General features: G+C 35.0%; 1 protein-coding gene across 3 annotated transcripts; it reads left to right on the top strand.

Annotated features, from left to right (window-relative positions):
* The first annotated feature begins 584 nt into the window (after positions 1 to 584).
* LOC128677108 (kinesin-like protein KIF14) lies at positions 585 to 16,621 on the top strand. Of its 3 annotated transcripts, XM_053757717.2 has the most exons (10): positions 585 to 960; positions 1,189 to 1,267; positions 1,469 to 1,582; positions 1,839 to 2,026; positions 10,121 to 10,263; positions 10,466 to 10,640; positions 11,715 to 11,815; positions 13,695 to 13,802; positions 14,025 to 14,206; positions 14,280 to 16,621. In XM_053757717.2, the coding sequence occupies exons 1-10, from the start codon at positions 911 to 913 to the stop codon at positions 16,497 to 16,499; spliced, it is 3,360 nt and encodes a 1,119-aa protein (XP_053613692.1). In that variant the 5' UTR covers positions 585 to 910; the 3' UTR covers positions 16,500 to 16,621. The 3 variants fall into 3 exon arrangements, with proteins under 3 accessions (XP_053613692.1, XP_053613694.1, XP_053613695.1); XM_053757719.1 differs by lacking the exons at positions 585 to 960; positions 1,189 to 1,267 and having other exon boundaries at positions 1,495 to 1,629; XM_053757720.2 differs by lacking the exons at positions 585 to 960; positions 1,189 to 1,267; positions 1,469 to 1,582; positions 1,839 to 2,026 and adding exons at positions 4,203 to 4,531; positions 6,498 to 6,744.
* The last annotated feature ends 361 nt before the right edge of the window (positions 16,622 to 16,982 follow it).

Genomic DNA, 16,982 nt, shown 5'->3' on the forward strand with positions numbered 1-16,982 from the left:
TCTGTTTTTTCGCAATAAACTCAAAAACTACTATACGGATTTTCATGCGGTTTTGACCAATATATAGTGTGGTTTCTGAAGGTTTAGGTGTATAATTTATAAATCAGTCACTTACTATAACGGAAATGGAAACTACGGACAGAAATATTGAAAGTGTTATTTAGCTCTACCTATGTACCTACCTAAGTAATACTTAAAAATAATTAGGCTTCAGCCTGCTGGTAAATCCGATACAGGTTCAAATAGAAATGTTGCCAAGGGCTAAACTTCTGAATATAGTTATAGGTATTATATTCCTAAGTTAGTTAAGGACACAGATCATTTACTAAATGGTTTGTGGTTGCGGACCTATCAATTGTTTTATGAAATGGTTTAGTAGAAATTAAAACCTTAACATTTTCCGCTTACTTTTTTCTTAGCAAGTAACTACCTACTGTAGATTAGGTAGTAGGCTCGTAGTAGGTAACTAATATTCTTGAAATGTTGCATACATGTAGTTTGAAGCGTGGAGAAGGACATACCTATACCTTTACATACCTATACCTTTACCGGTACCTTTTCCTCCTTACCTAGGTATACTTTTCATCCTGGAAAAAAGCTGGTTTTCAATTAAATATCTATAACATTATACGTTTTTGGAAGACATGTGTATTCTTGTCTTAGACGGTTAACCCCGTCGTTAATCTATTTTTATTTGTCTTAGAAATTACCTTACGCAGGAAGCGTGCTTCTTAAAATAACTTCAGACTTCTAATACTGCTTTGCGTTGCATTTATAAACCAATGTCGACTGAAACTAACGCTTTCTGTTTCTACAATGAAACTAAAGACTGAATATGTATACCTCTATATAAAATGATGTCAAAAGTGTGTTGATTGAGTGTAAAAAGTGTTGTAGTTAAATTTACAACATGTCCAAAAACGTTAAATTGGGTATAAGAGTGAGACCGTTTAGTGAGAGGTAAGGCCTTGTAGCAAAACTATATTTCAAACTTTTAAAACCTACTTGAAAATAAGGGAGGATCCCTTATTTTCAAGTAGGTATACCTGTAATAAATAGGACTATAATAAATTGTTGAATGAGCTGCTATTCACACCATCATAGAGAGACAATTAGTAACATGACATGCAGCTGACTCACACCTGACTGCATCATTTAAACTACGTATAATAAAATTTTATCTTGCAGAGAGCTAAAGTCTGAGAAGGACCGAATACCCGTCGTATGTGTTCTAGACGATACTACCGTGACTATAACTAATATTAAAGTAAGTATAAATACATGTTCAAATAAGCATAAATATATTGTTCGGAAAGGTTTTCGAAATTATAATAATTTCATGTAGAAACTTATAATTTAGCATATAGAGCTATCAAAATTGTTTTGCTGTTAGTTTCAGCATGTTTGATCGCTAATTTGTCCTTGTTACGATGAAGTGATGAAATAAAATAAAATTTATTTGCTAAAGGTTAATGTATCTGGTGCGGGCGACAGTCGCGAGCGGGTGCGGCGGTACTATGCAGACTACACTTTTGACAGTGCGTGCTCCCCTGCGCATCCGGCCTTCGCATCGCAAGAGAAGGTTGTTGCTCAAGGAAATATAGTCCTGTTCAAGTCTTTTACTACTAGGTACTAATAATTTATTAGGAATGCTCTCTCATGGTACATAGCCTTTGCAGCGGATATGAGGGTTGACGTCAGGCAGGCGGCCGGTTGTATGATAAACAAATGAAGGTTTATTTTTGCACGGCCTCGCAGCCCCTAATGAAACCGGCAACACGAAAGAGAAAGAGAGGAGTCAAATTTCGAGTTAAGGATTTTCGCTGTCTCGTTCTCAGGTATTCGAAGCGATTGGCCGGGAGGTGACGCTCAGCATGAGATCAGGTTGTTCTGCTTGCGTGCTGGCGTACGGGCAGAGCGCGACCGGCAAGACCCACACCATGATGGGCTCAGACGGCGACCCGGGGCTTATCCCCCGGCTGTGCGCAGCCCTAGCTGTCTGGCAACCGCTAGACCTTACTGTGAGGTAGGCACGTATACGGTTGCCCCTAATTACACTAATAATTTATTAATTTTCGCCAGATCGTAGAGGTAATTGAACCACGACAGTTCCGCTATTTTTTACCTCCAGTATCGCGAAAGAAGTTACCTAAATAGATTCTTGCATCAAAACCGAACCATAAGCTAATGTTATTGTTGTCAATACAAGTATCGAAGAGAAAGTTGTAATCGGAACTGAAACAAAGTTATTAGCGCGATTGGGGGCTGGTCGTTGTTTTCATACCTTGACTACAAACTTTTTAATCCTTGATCGACAGTTTTGGATTTTCGGAAGGCGTGTTGTTGTTTGATTCCGTGCCCTTTAAACATTGACCCATTTTAAATACGAGTAACTAACTAGATATTGTATTTCTACAGCCTTGAGCTGATTCGCTTTGTATTTTATAAGTACGTCCTTCCTTGCTTCGGAACGGTAATACTAAACATAGAAAAAACCAATAGGCGACGGAAAAAGCAGATCTACTCGTAACTTCGTTCACAAATTGATTCCTGAAAATCATAGATTATCTTGAGTCTTGACACAAAATTGAATACTACTTAGTTGGAATAAAACGACATTTAGTTCCGTGTGAAGGAGCTATAGCTTCGCAGAATGCACGCGATGCCGGAACCTTAAGGTGCTGACTGTTTTGTTTTTCATAATGTAGTTCAAACCAGAAGCATGCAGTTTACAAAAACAACTGCTGAGGTTGAATTCGGGGTGAATGTACCGGAACCGTATGTTATAATTGACCATTCACAAATACTAGGTACAATTTACAGTAGTGAACTTCATACTTCGAGGAAGTGAGAAAAAAATATATAATAAAAAATATAAACAAATGACTGAATCCAACACATGGCATTCGATGTTGTTTTAGATTACATTGGCATATAAATAAGGACCACCGCTATGAGCCCAAGGCCACAACGACACGCAACCCCGACACCCTTCCGCCATCATGAGTTATCTGGAACTAATATCTCCGAGGTGTGTGCAATATTCCCAGTTGGAAATATCGCGTGTCTAATGACGTCGATTACAAAATAGAATAGATTCACGGAAGCTAAGTAGGTTTATAAAATGTGACACGTTGCTGTTTATGCGTTGAATTTTGTCAAATAATATAAGTGATACCTAGAAATCGGTCAAGTGCGAGTTGGACTCGCGCGCGTAAGTACCTATAAAGCGAGAGATTGACGATTTTAGGTACCTACGCTTTCACTTCGATAAATTGTCAAATTTAAAACAAACCTTTTGTGTTGAATCGAACCGAATCTATGAACAATTAAAGTTTATACGAGTACCTGCATTTATGGCATCAATACGTACCTATAGTACCTACTTTTACTTATGTAGAACAAATGGCTTATCGCATCCTGCCTGTGCCTATTACTTAGCTATTTTTAATGTGAACGCTGTTATAATGTCATATCCTACTCCCGCTAGTCACTATCACTTCTAGACACTTCTATCTGGAGGCCATGGCCGCATATGTGTTTGGTAGTATAACAAAACACATTCTAAACTTAGTTTGAACCAATCTTCATGAAAATTTTCACAGAGAAATGCACGCGAGCGAAGCCGCGTGTAAGTCTAGACGGTAAAGTCGTGGACAGGAATTAATTGCTTAGGTACTTTCCGTATGTTGCACCTTTTCCTTGTCGTATACCTAATATGATTTTTTGGCATTGAGTAAATTCCATTTAAGTATGTTTTATTTTGTTATTTTCGCGGAAGAATCTCTGCGCAATCTTACTTAACTGTATGACCGGATTTAAACAGTGGACCATATCAGCTCAAAATAACCAGTTTACAATTTCACTTGACCTTCGCAGACCGGGTTTTGTAGAAACAGTTATCAATTTTGCAATTTATTTGACCTGCTGTCTGTTTTGTGCAAGCCGATTTTTCTAACATTAGTTTATTACTATTCTTACATTCACGTTATGGTCAGTGGGTGTGTCAAAACGTCTATAAAATAATGTATAAGTAATGTTTATTTAGATGCAAAATTATAATTTGTACGTTACTACATTGTGTCCGCGGACGCAATGTCAAATCATGTCACTATGTATGTGCGATTCAAAACCTTTACGTATCGAAATTTCATGCGGACTGAAGAAAGTTTAGACATAATAAAAAATACGCGTGTGTTACAGACTAGAGTTCTGTTTCGTTTGAAGTGAACTTCGCATGTAAACTATCCATGCCATGCCGTGAGATAAGTCTACTGTTGCAAATCACGATATATATTTTGTAAAGTTATATGAAACAAACAAAACAAAATTATCCAGAAACACTATGAGCGTGTATGTATATCGTTGTGTCTATGAGACGTAGGGGTGGTAGGTGCCTCCAAGGGTGTCGGGGGCTAGTTAGCGGTTAGTACGGCTTCATCGCTCCACATTCCCCGTCGTGAGTTCGCCCCCGACACCCTCGACCACTTCGGTTGGCACCCTCGTCGCGTTCGACCAGAAAATATAACAAGTAAGTTTAATTGTCTCCATTTTCCCGATCCAATACCAGAGCCTTTGCTCAGCAGTGGGTCCAAAGTAGATATGTATTTCAAATATAATTATACAGTATCACAAAAATCCGGAGGAATAAACAAATTTGTGTGATATGTGAATTGAACGTAGAAGTTGTAAATGTTTTTAAGCGAGAGATAACTAAGCCATAAAGCACAACTAATGACTGCATGTTGCAAACTTAAAGAGCATAAGTAATTCATTTTAATTCATAACTACAATAAGTACAAATCTATAAGACAAAATAATTCGTAAGTTCTCCCTCTTATCTTCGCATGTTCCCGATTGCATTTGGGGCTGTTATGCCGTTTTAGGATTTATTTTTGAACCGAGGCCGAGTTTGAGGCATCATGTCTAATTATAATAATGAGACATTCGTCATTAATATAAAAGTAACAGCCAAAAAGAAAAAAATAAGATATAATTTTGGACAACAATAGCATTCCCAAGGAGAGCTCACGTCAGGCAGGCGGCTGATCGTAAAATCACACCCAAATATTCAAAATATTAAGGATTTTTTACCCTGGCCCGGGCTTCGCGGCTTCTCAACCCCGAAAGAAACTGGGAACATGCAGAGATGAGAGAGTCTACGAAAAACACAGCCACAGTGAAGATGTCTAATTGCCTATTTATTTCAGTTACATTAGTTACGGTTTTCCTTTAACTATTTTGTAAAATTAAATTTCATGTATTTAGTCAATAACTTTTTAAACCCTAAAAATCGACTAAGGTGTTATTTTTATAAACAAAACATAGAGCATTCACCCTGTTCATTTTTATTTGCACCTGTATGCGGGTGTCTACAATCCATGTTGAAATGATTTTCGCCACGCTATCTGTAATAGCTTTTGTTATTCGCTGAATTTACCAAAATTGCCAACTAAACTTTCATCGTAACTTCAAATTGAATATTTATCTAATGAAAGAAAGCGAATAGAAAACTATAAAATAAACTATTTTTGTCTGACACTATTACGTGTCTTAAATTTACTAAATACACAACTAAGTAAATACTTAGTTGTGTATGCGACTACTTGCCGTTAAATGGCGGTATTAATGAGTCATGTTAGGTGTCTTTGCGAGACGCATTGGAATTTACATAGGTACTTATAAACATGAGCAGGAACGATCTGAAAGATTGAATGTTTCCATTATATAGGGTAAGTGTACCAGTGAATTAACACACCCCAGTGAATGAACAAAACACAATTTTTTATCCAAAATAAGAAAACAATCAATTTCTATCGTAAACAAGAATTTTAATTTCGTTGGGAACATTACTTCGAACATGACATGGTGTCGAGGTAAAGTTAAGGTGTGCTACTAAAAATATTTTGTATGGGCAAGAATTTAGGCGTCAGGTAAGACACTGCCTTTCTTATCGTAGTTTTGCCATCATATTTTAAGAGTATACATATTTTTTTTCAGATAAAGGTAATATATGACTTAATGCTTATATTTCCAGACAATTTTTATCATTTTTCTGAGAATTATTTGAATAAAACACGTGTTCATGCACTAGTTCAATAAATTGCCAAAACCCTAGTGAATGAACATGCGGTTCATTCACCGGAACGTTGACTATTCAAAGATTTATTGATAACCCAACTTACGCTTATGGTACAAAAGTTCAATTTTATAAATTACGTTCCAAAAACGATTTCTAATCTTTTGGCTAGTGTTGGAACATAGGTGATCTTTCATTAGTTTTTAAAATCCAGAGATTGGATTAAGGAAAACTGAGGTGTTCAATTACTGGTGTTTCAACTTTTATTGAACCAATAAATGAACGGTATCAAATTTTACTTTCAAATCCAAGTAATTAAGTACCTAGATATTAACTATCAATAATGGACTGATGGCCCGTTATGCTGAGTCAACATAGTTACATACTGTTTTTATAAAAAAGTTTTCTATCTTTTTAGACACACACAATGGATCCCATCAAAAGTCTTATACTAGATTTCGGTACACCCAAGAGACACTGGACAAAGCACTTAATGCTATACTCAGAGGTGAATTTAGTATAAATAAGGCGAACAAAATGTATAACATATCAAAGTCAACTCTACACAACAAAATCAACAATAAAGTACCATGGCAACGAAAAATGAGCCCAATGTCGGAACTAACATTCGAAGAAGACCGAGAACACTTTAATTATGTTGTCATGTGAGTTAAAAGTTTAAGACTCAAATATATTTTTGGTCTATTTTTAATATTAAAACTAATTAGCTTAAGCTTAAGTTTGTTGTATTAATTACTGTCAAATGTTTTTAAAACATTTATGTTTTTGATTATTTTATAAATACAATATTTGTGTTCATTTACTGAGTTTTATTGCTTTCAGTTAATTGAAAATGGCGTTCTTTCACTGGTGATTCAGGGTATTTTCAGCTATTTTATCAAATATTTTGATAATTGTTCTAAATACAATTTTGAAGACTCGTTTTCATAAATCTTAAATAGTTAGAGGTCACCATTGTAGACGTCAGGATGTAAGAATATTGAAATAGTATTATTTATCAAATTACAAAGTTGAGAATTTCATTAAGGTTTCATTCACTGGTACGCTTACCCTATTCAATTATTGCAACACTATTGTGATCAATTGCTTAATTGATATAAGTAGGTACCTATTTTGAACTATTGACTTGTGTATCTCATTAACAAACGTTATGTGTTTATAATTATATATTATCTCCGTTAAAACACGAATGATAAACCAGTTTTAATAAAAAATAAAGAATGTAGGTCATAAGCCAATATTTAGTAGGTTTATAAATAGGTAAGTAATTTTAAATTCTTCATTTGTAACTAACGGTAGGTAGATACTCGTACATAAACTAATAAGCAATGTCGTACAATACTTAATATATCTTTGAAGAGTTACTTGCGAATATAATATAATCAAATATGAATTAGCGTATACAAATACTTTTGTGATACAAGAAAATATATTTATTAAAAATTTATGCATTCAAGAACTTATAAAACTTGTATACTTTTATATTTTAAGACGACAATTCTCGCCTTATATTTTACATATCCTCCTATACTTAGATAGGTACATACTTAGTTCACAAGGGAATCAAAACCATTTCGTTGATCTAGAATTATGAAATTTGGGTAAGGGCTCAAAAAAATCAGAAACACAAGGGAAAATTTCCGAAAGCCGTAAATATATAAAGGAACGTAACAAAAATGTTTTACGGAACCTTTATGGACAAGTCTGACGCGTACTTGACCGGGTTTTATATAGTCAATTAACATGTGATTAATTTTTTATACTGCTTATTAATTTTCTGAACTCATAATTGTTTTGAGAGGGTAATGTCACGGGAATGACGTCAGTCAGTTCTAGTAATCATATGGCAAAATATGAACAAGTTCATTCTAGTTATAAGAGGTGAAAGATTAATACAATAAAGTAATTTAAAATATAGAGGTAATTGTAGGTACATGTGGTTGGCTTGCGTAACCGAATAATAAAATATATAAAAAATATTACGATACTATTACTATTAATGTCGAAACTAAGTAAATTAAGTATTTTGGATAGAATATGGATGATATCAGAAAAGAAAGAGGTATTAAAAATTTGGCTTTGGCTCGCTATTGTCATTATCTTTACATATTATGGGTAACAACTACATGGACTCAGATTCCTAGCTAGATCAAGTCGACTGTGCGAATGAATAAATAGCAGCCGTCATGCCACGTTCTTCAGTTTGCTGCCATAAATGTTGCGAACATTTAATACACATTTCACATATTTTATTAAAAATCCATTGTTTACAATTTTTTCGCCAGCTTGCTTTAGTTATAAACAAGAATCTGTTGGATAAATCCAAGATTCGTCAAACAGGAATGTTTCATTATGAAAACGTGTAACCCTTCCCCTCGCAAAAATTGCTTGAAAGATTTGAATAGAAAAGAATGTCAACGCCCAGTACCCTGGGTATTTTTTTTCTTTTTTTGATCTATGGTCTGTCTGTTCGCGATAAACTCTAAAACTACTGCACGGATTTTCATGCGGTTTTCATCAATAGATATAGTGTCATGTCCTGATTTTTTAGATGTATACTTTAATATGGTTTTACTCGAGCGAAGCCGGGACGGGCCGCTAGTAATTTATATATACCTACTTACTTCGTAACTTCTTTGCGAATAGATACAGCCTAAAAATATGTAAATGTTGTAATTAAAATTTAGTACCTTGGCGCTATGGCACAGCATAATAAAGAGTACCTAGGTACCTACTTAGTATAGGACAAACAAAACATCGTATTGAATATTATGTAGGTACAATATAATATCATGGGCACAGATTGTAGATAAAGTAAACGATTATGGAGAAAGATAGGTACTATTCACATTTTACTTTTTTCACTTCACATTTAACCCCGGAAATTGCAAGGAAGCCAGTTCTATTCCACTTTCATAGTGTCAGCTGTTTGCTCGTTTGTTACTGCTCACGGAAGGCGGTTCATTAAAATCTTATTAGCATAGAGATCGTGACAAAGGGTTATTAAATAAACTACTTTATTTAGTTTTCAAGTTGAAGGTTGCCAGCGCAGACATTTGGGATAAATAATGTAAAGCTACAAGTTTCCGAATAAATAAATCTAAATATCTTTAAAATTGAAATAGTTATCCGCGGGTTTGTCCGGGAAAAAAGTAGCATCTATTTTCACCATGGTAATGTAATAATTCAAACATATATTTAGAAATTTGAATTTGAATACGAATTTAGATGATTTTCAAGGTTCAAGAACCTTTGATAATTTTTCTACCGAAAAGAGTGTTGTCCATTCATTAAAAGTTTCTTCATGTTATTCAGCGATATTCATGCAAGCCAGTCAAAGCTACTTAAGTATTATTAAAATTGAAGTAACTATAGATTGTGCAATTACACGTATGCTATTTAAAGAGTAATCAAGTAAATTCCACGTTTCGAATGCGTAAACGCAGCTTGCAAAATCGAAAGAAGCTTGGTTGCGTCACTAGTCCACTAGGCTATGCATATTGGGCCCATCGTTCGATGCCAAGGACAAAATGTGCTCTACGTAATACATACTTTAATTGTGAACGATTGTAGAGGTCAAGTCGAATTGGAGGATTAAAAATCAGTAGTATAAAGTGTAGGTCAGCGTAGTTCATCACATTTGCGACAGGTACATTGTACCTATCAATGGCTTCTGATTTATAGAATTCTTAGAATTAAATCAATAATAATGTCTATCATTGTTTTATGGTACGAATTGATTATTTATATGTCTATTTCTAAAACAAAAGAGATGTATGTAAAAGTAAGTAAAATATATTCATATGACGTTCTTAGATGATTTCCTTAGGTGCTCGGGCGTGGCCAGCATATTATAGACTTTTTTGCATAATTATTATCTACCATTAATTTATTGAGTGTAAACTCAAATAGGTGAAATAATCTGAACAACACGCATAAGCCTACGCATTCCCACGGAGTGAAAAACAGATATAAAAATCAAAATAAAGATTTTAAGCTTCACGGCCAGTTTAATTGCAGTTTCCTAGAGATCTACAACGAGCGCGTGCACGACCTGCTGGGCGAGGTGGTGCAGACCTGTCATTCGTTGCCGCGGCGCCGGGGCAACGCGCGGAAGGACCTGCGCGTGCGCGAGCACCCGGACAGGGGGCCCTACGTGCAGAGTGAGTGTTCTGTAACCTATCCTGCTTCCTACAAATAGGAAGAAAGATGGAACGGAGAAACATTCAGTACCTATGTACGTACATACATGACAACGAAGCTCTGGCCGTTGCGAACAAAGCATATTCCTTATATCCTCTCATATCACCGCTGGTAGATTACGTGAGAGGATAGTGTTCGTCTAAAGGGAAATTAAATTTCCAGATCTTCGTCGAGTGTCAGTCAATGACGTCACTGCGTTATTAACCTTGGTCAACGAGGGTACTCGTCGCCGGCGCACGGCAGCGACCAGGAGGAACTCTACTTCCTCCAGGTCTCACGCGTTGCTGGAACTTAGCACCCCCACCGCTACTTTACATCTCGCTGATCTTGCTGGGAGGTAAGGAACATATTATTATTACGCCAAAGGTTAGTTTCCCAAAGGGATACTAGGGATATCCATTTGTCACGATCCTGAAAAATATCACTCGCTTCCTCTAGTACTCATCACCGTTCAATTTATGTAGCGTGCCTTGGATGTATTGAGTTATTTCACGGGAAAATTTGATATTAGCCAATTGGTTATCGGAACTTGATCCAGCGTGCCACTGGCAACTAAGTAGATCCAGTGCAATGCCCCAGTCCCCCAGTGGACCTAGTAGCTGAATCACATCAGCCTTGGGTGCCAAGTAGACTTTTAGACACTGCCTATAAAATGAGTCTTGTCCTAAAACGCGTGGTTAGTATGAAACAATTACTATTTTAAAAGTTCAATATATATATATTTTTTAAATTTATTATTCAATAAATAATCGCACTACTAATGTAGGTTGGTACATTGATTTTATGGAAGGTCACAGGTTTGTAATGCGTGAGCACATACGATACATAGTTACTTCTTCTATTCTTAGAAGCCATTGTAATGCCCACAACATTCCATTGCCTGTCCTTCTACACCGTTCAACTATGTACTGTACAATGCATGTGAACAATATAAAAGTCAATAGTAACTTTGATCTCGGTCAAGACAAATTTTTGCAATAAATTTTCGTTATACCTAATCGATGTTTTTAAAAACATATCAAGGAAATAGGAAAATGCCTGCATATAGGTGCACCTACAAGGTGAAAATTGCATTTTACAATATTACTAGCGGCCCGTCCCGGCTTCGCTTGGGTAAAAACATATTATATTATACCCCTAAACCTTCCTCAGGAATCACACTATATATATAATTGTGAAAACCTGAAAAATGGTGAATAGATTTTGAGTTTATCGCGAACAGAAATAAAGACGCGGCACAGGACTTTGTTTTATAATATGTAAGGATTAGTAAGTAGTTTACTTGTCCGACAAAAATATTTTTTTCGATTTATATATTTTTTCGAATAATACAATATGGGTATCAAATTAAAGGGTTCAACGCAAGGATTATTAAGCAGGTGATTTAATTTTTATTTTTGCTCGTTTACAGTGAGAAAGCCAGTTGGGAGGGCTGCGGCGGAGGGCGGCAGAAGGAGGGCGCCAACATCAACAAGTCGCTGGTGGCGTTAAGTAATGTCATATCTGCTTTGGGTAAGTTTTACCTGGTTACAAAATAACATTATAGCCCTGTTATTCATAGAAAGATGATTAAGCAAAGTATATGTTTTATCACAATTGCACTTTACAAAATTTGGCATTGCCAAACGAGACAAAATATACTTTAGCCTAAAGTATGCTTTAACTTTTATGAATAACGGGGTCAATATTATATTTTTTCTTTTTCGTTGATATTTTGAATTAAATATTGAATATCTAAACTAAATATCTGTGAATTATTTTTTTTACATTTCGTTATTTTATTATTTAGTCGTAAAGTTAGAAATTTGTTAGAAAAAAGTTACAGATTTGACTTGTATGCATTCAAATCTCTATTACATTGGTTTGACATCATGTAACGCAGCTATAAACTATGAGAAGTTAAAATTTATTTTGCATCTTTTTATAATGTAAAGTGGAATTGATTATCTAATTTACTCACTTAGATTAAAGCTATCAAAATTAGCAAATATATAAAAATATATATAATATATTTTAAGTATGATAAATAATCTACAAGATATCTTACTCATGGAAAATTATGAGATTAAATGGTGTGTACAATTTAAGAAATCCCGTAGCAATATGTGGAACTATCATTAAAAGATCAGAATAGTTGTTGTTGTTGTTAGCGACAGTAGCGCTTTTCGTGGCGCGGACTCAGAACATTCACAAATAGATATTTTCAATTAGCGTTTCAATGTCGGTCAGACATTCGTAGAAGGGTCAGGTATAGCAAGTAATAAGTAGTAAGGTCAGGTCATTAACAAGTCTTTTGGATAAAAAAATAAAATTTTTGCCGGGACTAGACGTGGGTAACTCGAGTCGTTTCATCAAAGTGATGCACTGATCCGAATCTCAATCGTTCACTCCGAGTGGATCATTGGATCAATGAGCTCACCACAAATTACTGAAGCTATGTTCTGTGATGCGCTCACTGATACGAATCAATGAATGAAACAATTCGTAATGTTTGTAACAGTTCGTAATGATTCGGGCAACATCGAGTCGTGTCGCGGTACATAGAAAAAATAATAAAAAATAAATGAACAATGTACATAAATAATCCGAAAATCACTGTAAATAAAACAGATTTTTAAATATGCCAGTTAGTAAAACTACAATAACTGTCAGTCCTAAGCCTTAACAAAGTATGAAGGAAATCTCCTTCATACTTTGTTAAGGCTTAGGAATTACGAATTGATTTTAGGTGATTTTTTTCTAACTTCTAGCAAATATAAAAATCTATTTATTCGATTTTTTAAAACAATATTGTAGACAACTTAAACTTAAAACAATATTGTATTAAAGCGTTAAGTAATTTTCGTTTCATTTGTAACGCGACTAAATCTTGCTCTCTGCTCTTGAATCTGTCTGAGATCCGATGATCCAATTGATCCAAATGATGCATTAATTGATTCGAATCTTTGCACTGATACACATTCGAATTATCCAATCTTTAAAATGATACGTTTTTCTCAGCGCTAGCCGGGACGCGGCGTAAACATCTCTGGTAAAAGGTTTCTGTTACACAGCTTTCTCAAATAAAAGAAATACGAAAAGAGAGAGAGAGAAGTCTCTCTCTCTCTTTTCGTATTTCTATTTTTATAATGTGATTTGGTCAACTTGGAAAACATTTGTCAAGTGGAGATTAGAAACTGCGAAATTGTGGGGCATCTTTCCTCGACAATGGATAACCCATAACTAGACGAAAATGATTAAGTTTGTGTTTTTGTAAAGAAACTAATCGAACGAAATAAGAACATAAGTTTCTACATTCTTCCTACTTTCACGTGTTTATATTTCGTTTATATTTCTAGTTATGTGGATGGAATATAGAAAATTAAATGAAATATATTTATTGATATAACAGTGAGCGCAGGCAGTGGGCGAGGAAGGTTCATTCCGTACCGCGACTCTGCTCTCACTTGGCTGCTGAAGGACTGCTTCACCGGAGGCGGAAATACTTTTATTATTGCCAGTAAGAGCATTGTATTTAAGTGTACTTATAAATAATCGGTTGCTTTTAAAAAAAAAAGTTCTTACTCTTATTTGCAGTTCATACGAAGTTACGTAGATACATACATATTCACCTTGCGTCTTCACATAATTGAAAAATCACTACAATGAAAGAGAAATTACTGTCTTAATATTTTATGTTCAATGTTGAATGTGTTCAGTGTTACCAACTTTTATTCATCAGCTGTATCCCCGAGTGTTGCCTGCTACGGGGAGTCAGCGTCGACCCTCCGTTGGGCCGAGCGCGCGCGCCAGCTGCCCCCGCCCAGGGTCACCCACCCCAGCGCTGCTAGCACGAGCAAGGCTGTCCTGCAAGCTCAGTTCAATCAACTACTCGCTGAGCTTACCAGGAACTTCATTCGATACGTATGTTTAATAAATAACTTACCTATCATAGGTATTCATTAAAATAATTTAAACTTTACTTCATTTTTTACAGATACCAGAAACTGGTAAAATTTTGTACGACGACGATCACTGGAAACTATTTAAAATAAAAGAAAACTATCAAACAAATGTTGAAAAAGAAACTGCAAAGATAGGTAACATTATGGAACTATTGCATCCGAAAACTGACGTTCAGTCGGAATCTACCGCTTCGTCAGTCGCAAGTGGAAGTTCGGATGTCATAAATACAATGGATAAAAACACTGAAATAGCAAATGAAATAAGAAAAGAAGTCGACAAATTATTTGTACCAGAACTAGAAAGAGCCAATAGTGGGAGTGATCTTAAAGTGATTGCGCCATTGAGACACAAAAGACGACAGTATAAATCACAAGAAGTACTCCCGATCAATGAAAGGCAACCAGCAAATAGAAGTCGAAGTTTCACTAGCGCACTTCCAAGTCAAAGTGAGGAACAGCTAAATTTGAAAAGTGCAAACACTTTGAAAACGCCACGTATTCCTGTTCTTTATGATAGTCAAAGGGCAGAAATAGTAGCATCAGTCACAGAGAGATTATATTCTAAACTGAAGAAAAAAGAAGAAGCTGCAGTAGCAAAAATGGAATCCGTAGTTGATAAAAAAATTATGGAACCTCTCAGTGAATTAAGAATATGCACTAATGCTCGGCAACGCCTTATTGAACTAAGTCATAGAGCAGTAAGAAATAAACGAAGAATAGGAATACCAGCTCATACACAGACAAGAAAATTTGTTACTCGAGTAAGAGATCAAGGAATAGATGCACAAACAGATTTGGATGCTTATGTATATCGCAATAGGCATTTTTATGCTTTACAACGAGATGCTGCTACTGAAACAGTATTGATGACTCCACGATGTAAGGAAATAGCAGTCGGGTCTAACATAGGTTGTTTAAATTTTAGTGATAAATCTACAATTACAGATACTCCGAAAATACTTAAAAATTCATTTGTCATGACAGATTTGACATCTAAATGTGATCGTGCAACTCAAACATTTGTTGTTCCACCGCCCAGACGGAAAAAACGTATTTCTAGTATTTCAAAATACTTGAAAACTATGGAAAAGAAAAGTTGTTTTGAAGAAAATAATACCGTTCCAGTTATTAACATTAACATTTCTCAACCTTGTTCTACCGATCGTGAGTCGCACAGCTCTGATGAAAACATAGAATTACCCACTGCAAGTACTATAGATATACCTAAAGCAACGATGACACCAGATCTGCTGACCAATCATAGTGGTATTGATTCAAGTGATGTGATGGCAGACGAATGTGTGTGTGCGGGTTTGCCCAGCCAAACAGTTGATGAATTCACGGAAAATATAAAAATTCGATATAACACCGACACACCGTCAACAACAAAAACGAATGAAGATTTTCCAGATTCTGAAGATTATAGTTTGCCAAGAGTTACTGTAAACGTACCAAGAAAATTTGATCGCGATGAAATAAAAGACATGATTTTAGGTAGAAACGACAGCACATATCCCTACAATATAGTACTTTCGCCTCCAAGAGAAAGAGAATCGTATAAGAGAACAGTTAAATTTAAGGATGATGAAACTCTCAATACGGCGTCAGTAGCATCTCAAACGAATTGGTGGGATAATAAGAATGGTTGTAAGTGTAGCTTAAGCTCTGACAATATCTCCAACTCTGATAAAGAATATAAAGATGTAGAAATAGAATCCACGAATGATTCTTCTGAATCCTGTAAAACGGAATCGGACTCATTTATATGGAAAAATGTTAAAAGCGTAAGTGAAGAAAGTAAGAGTTTCAATTCATCACAAACATACACACCAGTATATAAACGTAATTGTAATTCTAAATATAAGGCCGCAAAAATTAAATTTTATAAAGAGTTCCTAGGTCTGGATACCAACGAGGAAGATAAATTACAATCAGATAAAAGTATGTTCAGTTCTAGTGACAGTATAGAATCAGATGTTTATCGTTATAAGTTTCTCCAAAGAAGAAAATACTTCGAAAATACGTTGAAATTTGATAAGCCAGATAATGATTTTGATAAACTCGAAAGGGAAATTTTAGACACCTGTGATGATTTGGAAATATCTGCAAATCAATATGATAATTACTTATCAAATCTAAAGAAGAATTTTAGGAGAACCAGGGAAGAAACACAGACAAGGACACCTACGGAATACTTGCAACATTTGGTTCAACTACGCCGGGAAGTTGTTAAAGCAGATTACGATAAATAAATAATAACTAAAAATATATATTGAACTAAGTAGTTTTTTTTTTAATATGTAAAAATTTATAACGTTTTATGTAATAATAAATAATTTATAACATTAAAAATATTTTTTATCTATTCGATTACGACCTATGAAAAACTAATTGTTTAGAGATAAATTAAAACAAACATTTAGGTATCATTATTATTTAGGACACTTAGGCTCAGTAGGAAGCTATATTCTTTCGAATGACGGCGCAACCAGGAAGTCATCCTATAAGAAAATAAATTTCTTCTTTACGATATGGAATCTATATGAAATCATTATAATGTACTTCCAGAAAACTTTAAATATGTACGTACTAGATGACTGAATCATACTTATCGATTAAACATCAATGTTGCGGAAATTAATTTCGCACAACACAATAACACTATAATTAAAGTTAATACAAGGGAGGGGTCACATCAAATCGATTTAAGTGTTTTCATTCATAAGCCGGCTGAC

This window comes from Plodia interpunctella, chromosome 17, assembly GCF_027563975.2.
Source record: "Plodia interpunctella isolate USDA-ARS_2022_Savannah chromosome 17, ilPloInte3.2, whole genome shotgun sequence".
Classification (NCBI taxonomy): domain Eukaryota; kingdom Metazoa; phylum Arthropoda; class Insecta; order Lepidoptera; family Pyralidae; genus Plodia; species Plodia interpunctella.

Excerpts from the sequence above, each read along its gene's own strand:
- LOC128677108 (XM_053757717.2), top strand. The coding sequence starts at position 911 with ATGTCCAAAAACGTTAAATTGGGTATAAGAGTGAGACCGTTTAGTGAG. Across the intron at positions 13,803-14,024 it reads AAATACTTTTATTATTGCCA|CTGTATCCCCGAGTGTTGCC; the intron begins GTAAGAGCATTG and ends TTTATTCATCAG. Across the intron at positions 14,207-14,279 it reads CCAGGAACTTCATTCGATAC|ATACCAGAAACTGGTAAAAT; the intron begins GTATGTTTAATA and ends CATTTTTTACAG.